The sequence below is a fragment of the Mobula birostris genome, chromosome 7 (assembly GCF_030028105.1).
Source record: "Mobula birostris isolate sMobBir1 chromosome 7, sMobBir1.hap1, whole genome shotgun sequence".
In the NCBI taxonomy this organism is placed as follows: Eukaryota; Metazoa; Chordata; class Chondrichthyes; order Myliobatiformes; family Myliobatidae; genus Mobula; species Mobula birostris.
In genome coordinates, this window is record NC_092376.1 from 77,510,554 (window position 1) to 77,531,487 (window position 20,934).

The 20,934-nt window shown below is 37.9% G+C and overlaps 2 protein-coding genes across 2 annotated transcripts in view; one reads left to right on the top strand and one right to left on the bottom strand.

Moving 5' to 3' along the window:
* The window catches only part of ercc5 (excision repair cross-complementation group 5), a 136,495-nt gene that overhangs the window by 665 nt on the left and 114,896 nt on the right, over window positions 1–20,934 (top strand). Inside the window, exons 2-3 of the mRNA XM_072264580.1 lie at window positions 6,563–7,192; window positions 13,563–13,689. Of these exons, the coding sequence (XP_072120681.1) occupies window positions 6,697–7,192; window positions 13,563–13,689 (623 nt within the window). The 5' untranslated portion in view covers window positions 6,563–6,696. The remainder of the gene's footprint in view (window positions 1–6,562; window positions 7,193–13,562; window positions 13,690–20,934) is intronic.
* LOC140200319 (homocysteine S-methyltransferase YbgG) overlaps window positions 14,746–20,934 on the bottom strand; it is a 70,015-nt gene continuing 63,826 nt past the window's right edge. Inside the window, exon 9 of the mRNA XM_072263473.1 lies at window positions 14,746–20,259. The gene's annotated coding sequence lies outside the window, so the exon portion shown is untranslated. The remainder of the gene's footprint in view (window positions 20,260–20,934) is intronic.

The window sequence follows — 20,934 nt, forward strand, 5'->3', positions numbered from 1 at the left end:
TACTGACCTAAAACCAATGCTAATAGTATTTTTTTTAAGAGGTGGAAATACTCAACAGGTCTGGAAGCATCTGTGGAATGTCAGCGTTCTTAGATTTGAAAAGTTTATTTCTCTTTCCATTTCTAGAAGTTTTTGTTTTAATTTCAGATTTCAAACACCTGAAGTTATTTGATTTTCATTTTAGGAATCGAATTGTTTTGTTTATGTATAGTTTTTTTCTTGAATCCTTTTGTTATATTTTCCTGCAAGAAAATAAACCTCAGTATTAATCAATCTCAATATTAACAATATTATCATCTCAATATTATGTTATCAATAATGATAACATAAATGTAAAATATAAAGGATTAGATGGAGCCAAATGGTGAAGTACGTGAGCAGTAGTTCATAATACGGGTCTATCCAGTTCCCATTTGATGGAATTGAATCTGCCTCACACTGTTATTTGGGTAGTGAATTCCAGATGTTAACCACTTACTGTGTTTTTTTTGGTTAATATATCGGTACCAGAATTCTTTGAGCAAAATACAAACGGTAATTTGGGTTGGATATGTTTTTAGCAATTTTAGAAACTACTGTTTTTAGTATCCCTCTGACATGATTCCAGATAAACAAATAAAATTTTGAACTTTGTGTGAAATCCTGTTGGGGGTAACTATGTCCCTGCAGAGTTTTTATGAAAGTATTTTGCTGTTCAATAATTCAGAAATAAAAATTATTCAGAGTTAAAATTATAGAGTCAAGCAGAGTGAAAACAGGCCATTCAGTCCAACTGGTCCATGCCCACACAGCATCCAGTGACCTGTGTTTAGCCTGTACTCCTCCAAGCCCTCCTCTTCTAATTCAAATCCCTCTTGTATGTTGTAGTGTACCCACCTCAATTCTTCCTCTGGCAGCTCATTCCAAGTACCTGTATTCAGTCTGTGTAAAGAAATTACCTTTCAGCTCTGTTAAATCTCTCCCCTCTTATCTTGTATCCTTTCATGGGCAACACAGTAGTGTAGTGATTATCATAACATTTTACACTACAGGTGACTGGGATTCAATTCCCACCTCTGCCTGTGAGGAGTTTCTACATTCTCCCTGGGAGCATGTGAGTTTCCTCCAGGTGCTTCAGATTCCTCTTACAGTCCAAAGATATCCCTGTTGGTGGGTTAATCAGTCATTGTAAAATTGTCCAGTGATTAGGCTAGGATTAAATTGGGACTAGCTGGGTGGTATGGTTTGAAGGGCCTATTCTGTGCTGTTTCTCAATAAACAAATAAACTTAGGGAGAAATAACAATGACTGTTTGCCTCATCCATACCCCCCATGATTTTTTTAAACATCCAGGAGTCCACCCTTCATTGTCTTGTGCGCCAAGGAATAAAGATCCAGCATGGCCTACCTATTCCTGTAACTCAGACCGCTAGTCCAAGCAGTATCCTCAATCTTTTCTGCACCCTCTTCAGCTTGAAAAGGTTTTTCTCAAAACAAGGTTGCCAAAACTCTACACAATACTCCAAATATGGTTGCATGAAATGACCACATACTGTCCCTGCTCTGAAACTCGCTAACCTGACAGATGAAGTCCAGCATGCTAAATGCCTTCTTTACCACCTTGTCTACTTGCAAGGCTCCTTGCAGCAAGTTATGCACTTGGTTGCACAGCACTTGTAAATGCCCTGCCATTCAGTTTGTAGGTCTACCCCAGTTTAAATGTCTAAAATGTTCACCTCACAGTGGTGAATTTTTGTATTTCAATTATTGCTGTCATCTTCTGTTGACTTAGTATCCAGCTACGAATTGTCATGAATTATTGGCCTGAATATCACAAGCTATAACAAAAGGACAGTATTGACTTCAAAGATCTGGTTATGTGAAGTCAATTCTTTGATGTAGTTTTAAATTTCTAAATATTGTCATTCATAAATGGTAATATCATTCATCTGACTGAAGAATTAATCACATTGAAAAATTTGAGCAAATTCAAACCATGAAAGAAAAATAATATATTAATGAATCTTAATATATTAACTGGGCTCCATGCTATTATGCCTTGGGGCATACCAGAGTTTGGAGTTCAATCCTGGTGCTGTCTATTAGGAGTATGTATTTTCTCCCCATAAGTGCTTGGGTTTCCTCTGGGTGATCCAGTTTCCTCCCACGGTCCAAAGAGACACCAGTTAATAGTTTAACTGGTCATTGTAAATTATTATGTGATTAGGCTAGTGTTAAATAGGCTGCTGGGCGGTGTGGCTCATTGGGCTGGCAGGGCCTGTACCGCTCTGTGTATCTAAATAAATAAAATACTGATTTCCGTAAGAATTAGACCATTCACCCACCTTGTCTGCTCTGCCATTCCATTGTGGGAAACATCCTCTCCACATCCACTCTATTTAGGCCTTTCAGCATTTGATATGGTTTCAGTGAGATCATCCCTTATTCTTCTAAATTCCAGCAAGTATAGGCCCAGAGCCATCAAACACTCCTCATTCCTGGGATCATTCTCGTGAACCTCATCTGGACCCTCTCCAATGCCAGCACATCTTTTCTTGGATAAGGCGCCCCAAAACTGCTCACAATACTCCAAATCCAGTCTAACCAATGCCTTAATAAAGCCACAGCATTACATCCTTGCTTTTGTATTCTAGTCCTCTCAAAATGAATGCTAACATTACATTTGCCTTCCTCACCACCGACTCAACCTGCAAATTAACCTTTTGGGAATCCTGCACGAGGACTTCCAAGTCTCTTTGCTACTTTCTCCCCATTTAGAGGAAAAAAAAACACACCTTTATTCTTTCTGCCAAAGTGCATGACCATGTACTTCCCCACACTATATTCCACCTGCCACTTATTTGCCTATTCCCCCAATCTGTCCTAAGTTCTTCTGCAGATGCCCTGTTTCCTCAACATTACCTGCTACTCCACCTATTTTCGTATTGCCTGCAAACCCGGCCAAAAAGCCACCAATTCCTTCATCCAAATAATTTATAATATGAAAAGAAGTCGTCCCAATACCAACTCCTGTGGCACACTGCTAGTCACTAACAGCCAACCAGAAAAGGTCCCTTTTATTCCTATTCTCTGTCTTCTGACAGTCAGTCAATGGTCTATGCATGCTAGTACTTTTCTTGTAATACCATGGGCTCTTGTTAAGCAGCTTCATGTGCAACACCTTGTCAAGGGGATTCTGAAAATCCAAATAAGCAACATACATTGACTCTCCTTTGTCTATCTTACCTGTTTTTCCTCAAAGAATTCCAACAGATTTATCAGGCAAGGTTTCCCTTAAGGAAACTAAGCTGACTTTGACTTATTTTATCATGTGCCTCCAAGTACTCCAAAACCTTATCCTTAACGATAGACTCTTAACATCTTTCCAATCACTGACGTTAGGATAACTGGCCTTTCTCCCTTCTTAGTGTGGAGTGACTTTTGCAATTTTTCAGTCATCAGGAACCATTCCAAAATTAAGTGATTTTTGAAAGATCATTACTAATGCTTCCACAATGCTTTCAGCTATGTCTTTCAGAACCCTGGAATGTAGTCCAAGTGGTCCAGGTGATTTAGCTTCAGCCTTTCCAGCTTCCCATGCACCTTCTTCTTGGTAATAATAACATGCTCACTTCTGCCCCCTGAGACTCACATTTCTGTTACTCTGTTAGTATCTTGCACAGTGAAGACTGACAGAAAATACCTATTCAGTTCATCTGCCATTTGTTTGTCCCCCATTACTACCTCTCCAGTGTCATTTTCTAATGGTTCGATATCCACTCTCGTCTCTCATTTACTCTTATATATCTGCAAAAACCTTTTGTACCCTCTGATATTACTAGCTAGCTTGCCTTCATACTTCATCATCTTTCTCTAACTTTTTTGGTTGCTTCTGTTGTTATTTAAAAGCTTCCCAATCCTCTACCTTCCCACTAATTCTTGCTGTATTATATGCTTTCTCTTTAGCTTTTATGCTGCCTTTGACTTCTTTCTGTGTTAGCCATGGTTGCAGCATCCTCCCTCTAGAATGCATCTTCAGCTTTGGTATGTATCTTTCCTGTGCCTTCCAAATTTCACCACAGAAACACCAGCTATTGCTGTTCTTTGTCATCCCTCGTAGTGTCTCCTTCCAATCAACTTCTCTCTCGCTTCTGTAATTCTGATAAATCCGATTTTAACTTCTTCTCAAACTGCAGAGTGAACTCTATCATATTATGATCACTGTCTCCTACGCGTTCCTTTATCCTAAGCTCTCTAATCAAATCTGTGTATGTAACACACAATTCAGAATTGCAATTCCTCTGGTGGGTTCAACCATAAGCAGCTCTAAAAAGCCATCTTGTAGGACTTCTACAAATTCCGTCTTGGAATCCGCCACCAACCTGATTTTCCAAATCTACCTGCATATTGACATCTCCCATGATTATCACAGCATTGCCCTTTTACATAACTTTTTTATCCCCCATTGTAATTTGTTCCCCACATCCTGACTATGATTCAGAGGCATGTATATAACTTCCATCAGGGTCTTTTCACCCTTGGAGTTTCTTGACTCTACTCAAAAGGAGTCTACATTTTCTGATCTATATCACTTCCTTCTGAGGATTTTATTTAATTTTTAACCAACAGAGTCACTAAACCCCTTTGCTTACCTGCCTGTCTTTTTCATACTTGGATATTAAGCTCCCAACTACGATCTTTCAGCCATGACTCCCAGATACCCACAACGTCATACCTGCCAATCTTTAACTTAGTCAGATCATCTACCATATTCAGAATCAGAATCAGGTTTATTATCACTGGCATGTGTCATGAAATTTGTTAGTTTAGCAGTAGTAGTTCAATCCAATACATTATATAGACGAAAAATCAATAAGTAAATCAATTACAGTATATGTATATTGACTAGATCAAAAATTGTGCATAAATAAATAATATATATTTAAAAAGTGAGGTAGTGTTCATGGGTTCAATGTCCATTTAGCAATCAGATGGCAGAGGGGAAGAAGCTGTTCCTGAATCACTGAGAGTATGCCTGCAGGCTTCTGTACCTCCTACCTGATGGTAACAATGAGAAAAGGGCATGCCCTGGGTAATGGGGTCCTTAATAATGGACACTGCCTTTCTGAGACACCACTCCTTGAAGATGTCCTGGGTACCTTGGAGGCTAGTACCTTAAGATGGAGCTGACTAAACTGTGCATTCAAATATAACACCTTCTGTGTGGCATTTATCATCCTTTTTTTGATTTTTGGCTCCCTGTTACACCTTAACTCATTCCACTGATTGCTCTTTCATGTCCCTGTCCTTCCTCAGTCTCATTACACACTGCATCTAGTTGTATACAAACTACCCCATCCTCAGCCAGTTTAGTTTAAACCTTACTGAACAACTCTAGCGAAATGCCTGTAAGGACATTGGACCCCTTCGAGTTCAGGTGTAACCTGTTATTTTTGTACATGTCATACTTTCCCCAGAAGAGATTCCAATGATCTAGAAATCTGAAACCAGGACCCTGCACTAATTCTTCAACCATGCATTCATCCGCCTAAACATCCTATTCTTACTCTCACTGGCACATGGCACAGACAGCAATTTGGAGGTGCTGCTTTTCAGCTTTCTGCCTAACTTCCTATATTCACTCTTCAGTACCTCCTCCCTTTTCATATTTTTATTGTAGGTACTGATATGTATCATGACATCTGTTTGTTCGCCTTCCCACTTTAGAATGCTGTTGACTTGATCCGAGACATCCCTGATCCTGGTACCTGGGAGGCAACACACTATTCAGGAGTCTCTTTCACATCGACTGAATCTGCTTTCTGCTTCTCTAATTATGGAATTGTTTATCTCCACTGCATTTCTCACTTCTCTTCTCACCCTTTCCCCCGCCCCAGCCCCCGCCTTCTGGGCCACAGAGAGGAGCCATTCGCTGTGGCTTTCCCCCGGTAGGTTGAGCCCCCTCCCAGCAGTATCCAAAGCGTTATGTGTGTTATTAAGGGGAATGGCCACAGGGGTACACTGTAGTGGCTACCTATTCCCTTTCACTCTCCAGACTGTCACCTACGTACCTGCCTCCTGCATTTTAGGGATGAATACATCCCTATAGCTCCTATCTATCACCTCATTCTCCCATATGAGCCAAAAATCATCAAAGGGCAGCTTCAGTTCCAATTGGAAAATAAAATTTAGAATGTTAGGACATAATAAAATATCATAGAATTTAAATGCATTTAACAATTTTAATAAGTGTAGCACTTCTAAATATTTATCCTGGGGAATTACAGTATTGAATCTTCAATAGCAATTTCTGGATTCTACACTAAGCAATATACACGTGAAGTCCTGAAGTTGCTGCCATCTTCGCAATGTCATGATGGTGAAGGCTGATAATTTTGCTGCACAGAATCACAAAATCCAGTGCTAGAAATCTTTGTGGAAACTTAGAGTAATTAAGTAGCAAAACTTTGTATATCCATGTTAAAATTGCTTCTGTCATAGATATCCTATAGATACAGCATGTGCTTAAGATAATTTGTTGTCTTCATTTTATTTTTAAATTATTATTTGTTATATACTTTAGGTTCCATCTCCTTTGAAGGACGTTTACATTGAGATGAAATGCATTAATTATAGAAACAATCATCTAGTTGATTCTATTCTTGAAGGAAGGCTACTTCAGTTTACCAAAGACCTAACTCCTGTTGGCATCATTCAATGCCCAACTCTAGTGACTATCAACCACCAAAGCCTACTGGAAACGTAAAGAATATTGATGTTCTTGAGGAGATTGCTGCTAGCGATCTACCAGGACCTTCTAATTCCAATCTGTTTTCCTGTTATGGTGCTCCATCATTCAATCTAAGTTCCAGTGCAGAAGGACATGGGCCATGGATGTTTCCTGTCGTCCAGGCACGAGAAGTGTTTTACAATGTCTGCTCAGATTATGGATTGCTAAACAAAGCTTCCATTATTGCCAATACCCCATGCAGTTCCAGCGAACCGACTCCTGTCCAGGATGGATCTTCTTCAGTTGGTGCTGCGGGACATAATTCTAATTATGTACAACTTCAAGTTGATCCTCCAGATGTAACCCATAGAGGTAATGCAGAAATGGTTGCTATGCCTGTCAGCCAAGGGAAACGGCTGCTTGCCTGGGAGATAGATACATCAGATTTTAATATAGTAACATCTAAATTGAAAAGTAGAACAGGTGAGAAAATGCCACAAATTAATAACTAATTAATTAACTACCATACTGTATTGAGAGGGATTTATAACTATTGCTAGCTCACATCGTTGCACCCATTTTAAAGCTGGAACTAATAATTTTGGGAGTCCTTGTAATGAATTGTAAGATATCAGACTACTTTCAGAGTGTGATGTTCCTTTTACATTTTGCATTATAATTTCTTTTCTAGGTATTTTTTTCATTGTGTATTTGTTCCATGTCATTTGTGTGGGAGAATTATATTAGTTTTTGTCTAATTGACCATAATTGCTAATTTGTCATGTTAGCTTTGGAAGGAAAAGTTGGCAGAATCATACGTCGCCTTTAACATATTGACCAGTTTCATTGTATCTACCGTTCAATTTGCATAAATATTCATCAATTATGATTATTTTTCATCATTTTCAGTTTCTAAGAAGAGAGGTGTTTAATCATGGTGCATTCCAGCTACTATTCACTTTCTCAAACTATTTATTATTAATTTATTCAAGCTAACAGTGTCTCAGCATCTTTTTCAGATTATAAATTATGAGCCAAGAAAATTATCTTAGTTCTTTGTAAAACCACACTGCTATGATCTCGCTTTCAAATGTAATTAAAATGTTACAGTAAGAATTCACAGTATTTTCAATCCTTAGATTACATTTTAATTTTTGGAAATAAAAGCCAGAGAAATTCAACCCAAATTATTGACCAAAAATATAAGATTGCTGAGGCCATTTAATTGAAGAGAAAAGTGAAACTATAAACAGCCTGATTTTGTACAAATGGAAGGACGATACAACTTCCAATTGCTAACCTAAAATTCTTATGATGATTTTTATTGCAAAACCAAGCAATAACATAAGGTAAATTTATGAATATTTTATTCTGAAATAATAGGTACTCTGAAAATATCAACAGCTACTAAATTGAAATATTAATGCAAGCTCCATCTTAATTAATATTGATAATTTAAATACTTTAGGTGTTTAATATTGAGAATCAGTGGCATGAGACACAATACAAAACATTACAAACATTTACCACAATTTATTGCAAGATATTTCCCCATGTTGAACACATAATATAGTTCTCTGAACCTAAACATTGGCCAGAGTACTAGATAATCAAAGGGTATGATTGCTGACTCTACAATGATTTATTTTTTGTGCCTCTGGATCCACAGGTGATATTTTACTAAGTGGTAGAGATGTTGAGCACGTTACACAGTGATTCAGCGTAAGGCTATCAGACATTCTGACAAAGATATTAAGCATAGTTAAAAACAAAGACCTCAGGATGGAGGCTTGGCACAATCCAGGCTATGACATCTTACCTTATTAGCACCACATACACCACCATCTTGGATACATATTGTTAATCAACAGAAGCTAGATGAATGAAAAATGGTCTTAAATAATTAAAGAGCTGCATGAATGATGGGTACTTTCATTGCAATATAGCTTAAAACCCTTTTGAGTGAACTGTATTGTATGTTGATTTCCAGGTTATTCAAAACTTCTCTAGTTCTATTTAATTACATAGAAAAGCATATTAATTTCAAGGATTAGTTTGTTGATGGTATTTAACAAAAGTTTCCATGTTAATATTGGCTCTAATTGGTGTAGATATGTTAATGCTAATTAATTTTCATTTGTTTTAATGTTACATGAGCTGCTGTCCTCAAGATGAGGCGCATAAATAGTGCATGTGGAGCATTGTTGCAAAGTAGACTAAAGAGTCCCTTTCAGCACATCAGGTCTTGTATTTACTAAGATGCTAGGCTAATAAAAGCACCCTCTTGTTTGCAAGAAATGTGATATTGCTTATAGGAGTGATTAGTAACATTCAACTAGGACAAATAGTGTCATAAAAACTAAAAAAAAATCAATATATGCAGTACAGTTTCCTATAAGTACTAATTTCATTTGGATTTTATTCAACTTTGCAATTTTTAGTTTTTATTTGCATTATTTAAACAGTAACTAATTGCCCTGATTCTGTTTTTGCATAGTTTATAAATGTAGATTTTTAAATGTAGATTTTCTTAAGTTTATAGACGTGCTATTGTTGATGGATTGTTCAATTGAATTCAATTGTGGATCAACCTAGCAAAATTTGTTTTAATCAAAACAAGCTCAGCTTTAGGGCCTTCATAAAACCATCCAGAGTCGATACTACTTTGTTAGGTACATTCCCCCCCCCCCCCCGCCCCGAAAATAAGATTAAAGGATTGCTGTTTGATAACAAAATGTCACAGCTATAGGATATAGAATTTTACTCTATGCCACAAACTATGCTATTACTAGACCTGGTACCTGTGCTGCACATATTTGCCACTGAGTTAATTTTGGATCCAGCTTGATGCTTTCCCTGGGATTCTAATTTTCCTTAACAACTACGATTTTATCACAAGCCTTGCTAAAAATCCAGGTTGATTACTATTAAAATCTGGTAATGATATCTTCATGACTAGTTACATATCAAATAATTGGAGTTCCTTTCTTTCTCCACTCAAGCCAGAAACACTTTTCAGCTTTAGACTCATCACAGTAAAACTGCTGGTGTTTCAAAGTAATTTCTTTTAAACTTAAATGATGGACTGGTGAATTGTGGATGCAGCTTTTATTATAATATTTTTTTGTTTGGGGGTGGAAATACAATGATACAGTAGTTAGATGCTGATTTTTGGGTGCTGCCTGTGTGGAGTTTGCATGTTCTCCCTGTTGCCACATACATTTCCCCTGCGTGCTGTGGTTTCTTCCCATATATGAAAAATGTGCTGGTAGGTTATTAAAAAAAGCGGGTATTGGCTACTATAAATTACTGCTAGTTTCAGTGGCAGGAGAATATGGGGGATTTGATGTGCATGCACCGAAGAATGTATTATAGGGAAATCAATGATGGGAACATCCTGACAGCCTGAATGGCCTCAACTGGTGTTGTAAAAAAAAATGTATGGAAGTACTGAATGCCTGCATCAAAAACTGTGTTTAGAAATCAGAGCAAAACACACAAAGCTGGAAGAACTTAGTGGGTCAGGCAACAGATTTGGAGGGAAATATGCAGTTAAATTCTGGATGAAAACTCTTCATCTGGACTGAAACAGAGCAGGGAAAGCTTGTATAAAAACTTGATGGGAAGGGCTGGAGCAAGAGCTAACAGGTGATAGGTGGATTGAGGAGAGGAGGATGGAAATAGCACCAAGTTTGGAGGGAACCAGGGGCTGAAGATAGTGAAGTCTGATAGGAGAGGAAGGTGGAGCATGGAATTAAAGGATGGAGGTGGGGAGAGCAGATGGGAATAGTGGAGGGAAACCAGTGTGAGGATGGACAAATGGAGGGCATGGAGGAGGGGAAAGAAACAGGCTGATAGGGGTGGAGTGGGTGTAGGTGTGATGGTTTACTTTTTTTGAAATATTAAGTACATTTTTAATTACATTGTTGAATTCCCAGCCTGGAGAATGGCACCACAGGAAAATGCTGCATGATGTAGGCCAGTCTTGTCTACCTGCTGAGCTTTGATTTGCTTGAAATTTGCCTTGCTGCATACCATCGAGAGTGAAGGGCTATAAAATAAAGTAATTGTTTTAAACTTAAAAAGCATTGTTTTTAACGTTAGCCCATTTGACATGATATTTGGTATTTTCTCTTGATATTCAGCCCAACTATTACAGTGGAGCAAAAGGAATTATAGAGGCAGGAGAGAAGAGCTGGCCAAAGTTGATTAGAAAGGACAGCAGAGTAGCAATGGCTGGAGTTTCTGGGAGCAATTTAGAAGGTGCAGTATAGATGCATCCCAAAGAAAAAGTATTCTAGCGGGAGGATGAGGTGACCGCAGCTGACAAGGGAAGTTAAAGACAGCATTAGCAAAACTTATTGGGAAGCTAGGAGATTGAGAAGATTTAAAAAAAAACAACAGAAAGCAACTAAAAAAAGCAATAAGAGAACAGATGAAATATGAAGGTAAGCTAGCCAATAATATAAAAGAGGAAACCAGAAGTTTTTTCAGATATAAAGTACAAGGAGTAAAAGAGAGGTGAGAGTGGATATCATCATCATCGTCATGGCTCCGTCTGTCTAAGTAGACAATGGATGCACCTCAGAACACTGGAAGGTGCGACTGGAGAGATGATAATGGAGGACAAGGAAATGGCATACGAACTGAATACTTAAGGTATTTTGTGTCATTCTTCCACCGTGAAAGACACCAGCTGAATGCCAGCAATTCAACAGTGTCTGGAGTCAGAAGTGAGTTGTAATTGCTATTAATAAGGAGGAGGTATTTGGGAATCTGAAAGGTCTAAAGGTAAATAGGTTACCTGCACGGGATGGACTACACCCCTTTGTTCTGAAGGAGGTAGCTGAAGAGATTGTGAAGGCATTAGTAATATTTTAAGAATCACTATATTATGGAATGGTTCTAGAGGACTGGAAAATTTTAAAATGTCACTCCATTCTTTAAGAAAGGAGGGAGGCAGGAGAAAAGAAATTTTAGGACAGTAGTCTGACTTCAGTAGATGGGAAGATGTTGGAGTCTATTAAGGATGAGGTTTCAGGGTACTTGGAGGCACATGATGAAATTGGCTAAAGTCAGCATAGTTTCCTTAAGAGGAATCTTGACGACAAATCTTTTGAAATTATTTGAGGAAATAACAGGAAGGAGAGTCAGTGGATGTTGTCTATTTGGGTTTTCAAAAGGCCTTTGACAAGATGCTGCACATGAGGCTGCTAAATAAGATAAGGGCCCATGGGTATTACAGGAAAGATACTAGCATGGATAGAAGATCGGTCAAGGCAATGGCAGGAGGCAAAGAGTGGGAATAAAAGGGGCCTTTTCTGGTTTGTGACAAGTGGTGTTCTGCAGAAGGACCGCTTCTTTTCACATTATATGTCAATGACTTGGATGAAGGAATTGATGGCTTTGTGGCCAAGTTTGCAGATGATACTAAGATAGGTGAAGAGGCAGGTGGTGTTGAGGAAGCAAGGAATCTGCAGAAGGGCTTAGACAATTTAGGAGAACAGGAAAAGAACTGGCAGGTGGAATATAATGTAGGGAAGTGTATAATCATGCACTTTGGTAGAAGGAATAAAGGCATAGATTATTTACTAAGCAGGAGAAAATTCAGAAATCAGAGGTGCAAAGGGACTTGGGAATCCTTGTGCAGGATTCCGAAAAGGTTAACTTGCAGGTTGAGTCGGTGGTATCGAAAGCAAATGCAATGATAGTATTCATTTTAAGAGGGCTAGAATATAAAAGCAAGGATGTAATGCTGAGGCTTTATAAGACATTGGTCGGACCACACTTGGAGTATTATGAGCAATTTTGGGCTCCTTCTTTAATAAAAGATGGTTGGCATTGGAGAGGGTTTAGAGGAGGTTCACATGAATGATTCCGGGGAAGAAAGGATTAATGTGTGAGGAGTGTTTGATGGCTCTGGGCCTGTGCCTGCTGGAGTTCAGAAGATGAAAGACAATCTCACTGACATCTATCGGGTATTGAAAGGCCTATATGGAGTGGATGTGAAGGTGATATTTCCTATAGTGGGAAGTTTAGGACCAGAGAGCAAAGCCTCAGGGTAGAAGGACTTCCTTTAAGAATGGAGATGAGGTGTAATTTCATTAGTGGGTGCTGAATCTAGAACTCATTGCCGCAAACAGCTGTGGAGGCCAAATCATTGGGTATATTTAAAGCAGATGTTGATAGGTTTTTGATTAATAAGGGTGCACTAGGTTATAGACCGAAGGCAAGAGAATGGGATTGAGGCCGATAATAGATCAGCCATGATGGAATGGAATGGTGGAGCTGACTCAATGAGCCCAATGGCCTAATTTTGCTCCTATTCTTAGGAGTTAATGCTGCCTCATGGAATATTTCCATCAATCTTATTCCCACACATCTCCCTGTTACCAATTCTGTCACAATTACAGAACAAAAATTCTCGGCAATTTTGTATTTTATAGTTATTTAAATAAGACCAACTTAGGCTCATTTTTATTAAAAGTCCTTGGTTTGCAATAGATTTTTATAATGCTCACCTGCTTGCATTTCTTTCATTCAATAATTTTTAACATAAGTTCTGACAATATTTTCAGCTATATTAGATGATATCAGTTGAGCATTTCTATAATGTAATTGCTTGAAAATGTTCATTTGTAAAGACAGTACATTTACATCAATTGGGGTAAAAATTGGCATCTAGTTTGTATGCCCTTCACTCATATCCTATGCATGACGTTTGCGCAGTCTGCTATTCAATGTGCATAAAGTTGTGGCTTTGAGAACTTGGATCTGCTAAAGCCGTGTAGAATTGCATTCCAATAGTTTTATGACATATACAAGAAAGTTTTATTTATTTATTTATTTACAGGTAGCCTGAAGAAGCAAAGTACAAAAAAGATTAAACCACTTGAGAAACACAACAAAAAAAATGATTCTTCTCCATATACAGTTCTGGAAGAAATGAAACAGCGCAAAGTTTTGGATCTTCGGAGATGGTCAGTGTTTTTATCAATTTTTACTGTAAATTTGCTTTCAATGGCCTTACATCATTTTGCATTTTAGTTGGGCACTACATATTTGATTACTATTGAAATATGAAGGTTGTACTTGCCTAAATTGTTTACAGCTTTGGGATACTTTACTACAATGAAAGTATTATGTATAAATGAGTTCATCTTCTTCAGAGAGTTATCTGCAATTAACAAGTCTTCACCAACCTCTCAAATGCTGGAGGAACTCAGCAAATCAGTCAGCATCTATGAAGGGGAATACCACCAGCCAGGCACCATTTATGGAGAGGACCTCCACCAGTACTTGCTTTATTCCATGTCTCTTAGTCTCCATTTAGTCACAGATATTCCCTTCGTCTCTTTCCCCCCCAACCCCTGCCTCCCTCTCTCTTTTCTGCCACTTAAGATGTGTTTGAATTATAATTTTTCTGATTTTTAATGAAAGGTTATTAATGTGAAACGTTAACTCTGATTTTCTCTTTATACAGATGTTACCTGATCTGTTTGGTATTTCCAGCATTTTTTTTGTTATACATTCCAGTATCTGCAGCTGTAGTTAGGGTGGTAAAAAAAAAGCCCTAATGCATGTTTGCCTTCAATGTTTGAGTCATTGATTATAAAAGTCAAGAAGTCGTGTTGCAGTTGCATAAAACTTTAATTAGGCCACTTTTAAAATATTGTGTGACACTTGGTCACCACATTACAGAAAGGATATGGAGGTTTTGAAAAGGAGCCTGAAACATCATGCTGGGGGAAATGGTGAAAGCAGATACAATAGTAACATTTGAGAGGGATTTGGGTAGACAGATGAACAAGCAGGGAATGGTGGGATATGGATTAATTTGGAGTGGCATCATGGTCAACATTTATATTGTGGGCCAAAAGGCATGCTCCTACACTGTATAGTTCTGTTTTATAATTACAAGGAATTTTAAAAATATATTGCTTATAGAATAATGCATTTCAATTTTGTTAATTTGCAATAATATTTATTCAGAATTAAAATTCTATTCTTTATTGTGCTCACAATTAGAAAATAGACCACAGTTTCTAATTTTTAGTGCAAATCATTAGAATAGCATCAGTTTATTGACTTCTGAAATTATCTTGATGCAGTATAGTAGGTAACTTGTAGTTGGATATTTTGTGACTGCCACAATAAAATGGCCACCTCTGTTCCTTGTGTTTATGTGACTTGTTGCACACAGCAAAATAAATGTCATTAAATCTAATTATTAATTTTTATTATAGGACTCACTATAAATCTTTTATAGCAAGTCCTGATGAAGAGTCTCTGTCCAAACCGCCACTGTATATTCATTTCCATAGATGCTGCCCAACCTGCTAGGTTCCTCCAGCATTTTGTGTGTGTTGCTCTAAATTTCATTATATTGTTTTACTACATCTGATAATTTTTAAGTGCATTAAATATTAATTTAAGCAAATGTAGGGGTTGTTTGTGCACAAACTCATACAAAGGGACTGATGGCTATATATTTTATTTACTAACATTTGTGTTGGTGTAGGGAACAATGCTGATAAGAGTACTTAAGACCTCCATGCAGTTTCAAGAGTCGTGATTTTACAGACAAAGTTTGGATTGCCTGTTTGAATCTATGAGGATGTACCAAAGTTTTGCAATTTCATTAAAGTAAAGGATTCCTTTTTATTCTTTTGTTTCCTCATCTTTTCTGTCTGATTTTTGTGCCTTTCCTTCTTAGTCCTATCATACTAATCTGTTATAGTGGGGGAAACTTTATTCATGTGCCTATCTTGAGTTTAAAGTAAGTCTCAATGTAGGAGTAAAAGGGACCCAGGCATAAAAGGTCATCCGCCTGTCACGAGACAGAAAACACTCTGGCTTGCATCACCTAAGTGTATCCATTCCAGACTTCAGCAACTAATTTAGTATGAGCTGTATCACTCCTCCTTGGAACGTTTCCTGTTTTATTGTTTTACAACATTGAATCAAGGTGGCTTTCATTTGGCTTTTTTGACACTGAACAACAGAAAAGACTCTTTCATGTCAAAGGAAACAAATTTCATTAAAAATTGACGAAATTTATTACAATTATTAAACACAAAATAATTGATTGCATAATTACTCACCTCCTTCAAGTCAGTGTTTTGTAGAGGCATCTTTTTCAGCAATTACAGCCTTGAGTCTATGTGGATAGTTCTCTATTAGCTTTGTACATCTGGACACTGCAATTTTTCTACATTCTTTACAAAACTGCTCAAGCTCTGTCAGATTGCATTGGGATCATGAGTGAACACCCTTTAAGTCCAGCCACAAATTCTCAATTGGATTGAGGTCCGGACTCTGACTTGGTCACTGCAAGTCATTAACTTGGTTGTTTTTAAGCCATTCCTGGGCAGCTTTGGCTTTATGCTTGGGGTCATTGTCTTGCTGGAAAACAAATCTTCTCCCAAGTCACAGTTCTCTTGCAGATTACATCAGGTTTTTCTCCAGGATTTCCCTGTATTTTGCTGCATTCATTTTACCTTCACAAGCTTTCCAGGGCCTGCTACAGTGAAGCATCCCCACAGCATGATGCAACTGACACCATGCTTCATCGTAGGGAATCATGTTTTTGAAGATGTGCATTGTTTGGCTTACTCCAAACGTAACCTTTAGTATGATGGCCAAAAAGCTCATTTTTGTTTCATTAGACCACTGAATCATCTTCCAGCTGACTTCAGAGACTCCCACATGCCTTCCGGCAAAATCTAGCCAAGATTTCATGAGAGTTTTTTTTTCCAACGATGGCTTTCTCTTTGCCACTCTCCCATAAAGCTGTGACTGGTGAAGCACCAGGGCAACTGTTGTATGCACAGCCTCTCCCATCTCAGCCACTGAAGCTTGTAACTCTTCCAAAGTTGTCCTAGGTCTCTTGGTGGCTTCCCTTACTCGTCCCCTTCTTGCTCAGTTTTTGAGGATGGCCTGCTCTAGGCAGATTTACAGCTGTGCCACATTCTTTCCATTTCTTGATGATTGATTTAACTGCACTCCAAGGGACATTCAGTGACTTGGAGATTTTCTTGTATCCATCTCCCACCTTGTGCTTTTGAATAACCTTTTCGCGGAGTTGCTTAGAGTATTCTGTCGTCTTCATGGTGTAATTTTTGACTGGATACTGGCTCACCAGCAGTTGGACCTTCTAGATACAGGTGTACTTTTACTGCAATCAATTGAAACACTTTGACTGCACATGGTGATCTCCATTTAACTAATTATGTGACTTTTAAAACCATTTGGCTGCACCACTAATGGTTTGGTGTGTCATATTAAAGGGGGTGAATACTTGTGCAATTAAATATTTTGTGTTTTATATTTGGAATTAATTTAGATCACTTTGTAGAGATCATTTTTCACTTTGACATGAAAGAGTCTTTTTCTGTCGATCAGTGTCAAAAAAAGTCAAATTAAATCCACTGTGATTCAATGTAAAGCAATAAAACATGGAAACTTCCAAGGGGAGTGAATACTTTTTATAGGCACTTTTTTTTAATTTTTAAAAATTCTTTTGATTTTGCAATCCTATTATTTTTATTCATCATATTATTTTGCAGTTGGCCCAATGTAGAACATCTCTGGTTCAGATCTTTCATTCTCTTATATCCCTAGCTATTTGTGTGTTTTACTCTCCTGTTATGAGTGGGGCCAGAAGGATGAATATTAATACTTAACAGTATTTAGATCTTTTACAATGATAAATAATATATGCAATTTCATCCTCTATTCCTCCTCTAAAGTAACTCTGGTGCTAAATAATTATTGTGCTATCTTCAACAAGATGGAATTTTCACTATTTTTATTGTTAACAGTAGTACTTGAGAAGAACATTGGTCTGAAAGCAGTATGTTGAAAACTGTTAGGCAGCATTGATTTGTGACTTTTTACAGGATATTCATAAGCATCAACTTGTTGCTTATTTCACACATCTGAAAAACAAACGTAAACATTGTAATCATCGACAGGTGAAAATTAAGACTTACCCAATTATTTAAATTTTAATTCCTCCCTTTCCCTAAATCTTTTGTCTGTTTTTTTTCTCTTAAATTAAATTGGGCTCTAATTAATTGCAACACCTCAGTCTTGCAAATGCTGTGTTTTCCTGCTGCTTTTTCACTTTTGTGGATGAAAGCTTTTATGTGGCAACAAAAGTGACAGAACATGCCAATAAGCCTGGAAGAAGTCTGCCCACAAATATCCATGATCTCTTTCAAACTTGCAGTTCTGCCTTTCTGACACCCTTTGCAATCAGGGTTTCCTAATGTTCAACAACAGTGACATTGTAAGATTACACTGACAAATTTTCATAGATGCTAATCCAGAAATAAAAGTCACAACTTTTAGATTATCTTTTAAAAGTTTTACAGAATTCTGAACAGAGATTGGAGCACAAGGATAACAGTAAGGTTCAGATTCAGATTTATTTATCATATGCACATCGAAACACAGTGCAAGGTTGCACCTAAGGTTGTGCTGGCTGTCTGTAAGTGTCCCCACACATTCCGGTGCCAACATATCATGCCCAAAATGCTCGGCACATCAACGTAGAACACAACAAAACACAATGCAACAAGCAAGAAAACAACAACAAAATATGCCTCTTTCCTCTTTCCCACCCTCACATACAGTCAGCCCTCCAACTCCAGGACAGGCCTGTGGGCTTCAGCCATTGGGCTACGACTTTCGGACTTCAAATTGATTTTCAGGCTTTGATCTTAGTTATTGACACCCAGGCTAACCGATCACGGGGTCCTGTGTCTCAAACTCCAAGTGCACCGAATGACTGGCTGTCATGTCTCCTGCTCGCACATGCGCACATAGCCTGACAGTCATGGATCTCCTTCGCCTTCATGTCCACATTGCTGTCCTTCAAGTGCAAAACAGAGGTCTGGACAATTACCCATATATAAATTAGCCTAAAGTGTGCACATAACAAGCGAAACATAAATATCTAAAGAATGTCCAAATACAAGTCGTCTCGAACTTTCTCCAAGGTCATGATAACTGACTAATTAAAAGTTATCTGTGCATTCTCTGTGAGACCGCTGTCTGCATGAGGATTTTTCAGCAAATGTCCTTCCAAATGAGTTCATGTTCTTCTGCTACCTTTGTTGTCTTTTTCCATTTTCCTTCTTTCTCCTTCTTCCTCCAAAACTCCTGCACTCTCTCCAGAGAATAGCTACCCACCTCCCCATCCCTTTAGAATGTTCCAGGGCATCTTATTGGCCAAAATGTTAACAAGACAAATCCTATTGTCAATTAAAACAAGCCTAACTTAACAATCAACTGAATTACTCAATTGTAGAATGTAATTAAAGGAACACTTATTGCATTTTGAGAAAATCTGCCAAAAATAAAATATCCAACAGTATAACTATTAATAAAATAAAGCATGGTCTTAAACCAGGGGTATTACACTACTGATATGTATATGGTTGTCATGAGTAACCTACTCCTTTTCTTAACCTTCTGCTGCTGTGCGGTTGATTACATTAAGAATTCATTAAGTGCTTCAGAAGAGTATGCAGTGGGTACTTATACAGAATAACTTCAAAGAGCAAAATCTACCACCTGGATCCGGAGCACTTAAGTGTGGGATAATTGTAAATAAGAATCAGAATTAGGTTTATTGGCATTGATTTATGTTCTGAAATTTGTTGTTTTGTAGCAGCAGTACAGTATAAAACACTAAGTATAGTGTAAAACAATGTTGCAATAAATGAAAAATGTGAAACAGGAATTTTATGTCGGAGTGGATTAAACTGTTCCTAAAACATTTAAGTATGGGTCTTCAGGATTCTGTACCTCTCTGATGGTAGTGATGAGAAGAGGGCATGTTCCAGATGGTTAAGGGTCCTTTATAATGGATGCTGCCTTCTTGAGGTTACTGCCATTGAAGATGTACTTGATAATGGGGAGGGTTGGGAGTGCGTCTATGATCCACTACGATCTTTTGATCCTGCACATTGGAGTTGTCATACTTTGTAGTGATGCAACCAGACAGAATGCTCTCCACCGTACATTTGTAGAAATTTGCTGGAATCTTTGGTGATATACCAAATCTCCTCAAACTTTTTGTTAAGTATAACCACTGGCTTGCCTTCGTGATTGCATTAATATGCTGAATCCAGGATCGATCATCTGAGATGTTAATGCTCAAGTACATAAAGCTGCTGAACCTTCAAAGCGTATTGGTGTGTGGCCCTTCAATGAGGACTTGCTGTGATGTTATTCAACCAGCTGATCTCAATCCTGTATGCCCCCTCATCACCATCTGAGATTCCACCAACAACAGTGGTGTTATTGGCAAACTTACTGATGAGACGTTTGAGCTGTGCCCAAGCACAAATCCCATGAGTGTAAGGAGAGTTAAGCATTGGGCTCAGCCAGCATCATTGAGATGCACCTGTGCTGATATTCAGCAAGAAGCAGATTATTATGGATTAGCACTGATTGAGGTCTCCTGATGTGTAAATCAAACATCCAGTTGCAGAGGAAAGCACAAATGCTCAGGTTTCAAAGTTTGTTGAAATCTTCTACTGGAGAAAAAAAAAGGGGGAAATTAAACAGATATTTTTTGCTTATGTTTGCACATGAAGACATTAAGGTTGGTATGATATTCCCAAAACCAAGTGCTGTAATTTTGCCTAATAACCTCATATTTGGCACTTTTATCAAAGGCTATTTGGAAGTTCATATGGTCCATATTCACTCACTCCCTTATTTATTCTGCTAGTTACAACTTCAGGAAGCTCTTATAGATGTACAGTACAAAACAGGCCTGATTTTGCTTTGACAAATCCATGTTGTCCATAGTCAATCCTATTTTCTACATTCCCTCATCCTAAGCCATAAACATTTCTGGCAAGAGGCCAAACCAAGGTATTGTGAAAGATAAATCCATTGCATAGGATTTAGGTGTCTGAAGGTCGTGGTTGCTCGTGTGGTTGGGTTAAAGGGAAGTGGGCAGGTGATGGGGGGTAAACAATCATATTCAGAAGAATGTAGAGATGAGGGATGGAATTGTGGATTTTTTTTAATAGGATAACCAGAGGAAACCAGTGGTTAAAGAAAGGTTTTGATTTAAGTTATGAATATTAACTCCAGATTCATTTAAAAGTTTGTTATTAAAGTTGTATGGCCATGAAATTTGTATGTCATGTGTTTGAATATAATCCTTGTTTTTTTTTATATTTGTAAAGCATTTCAGTCAC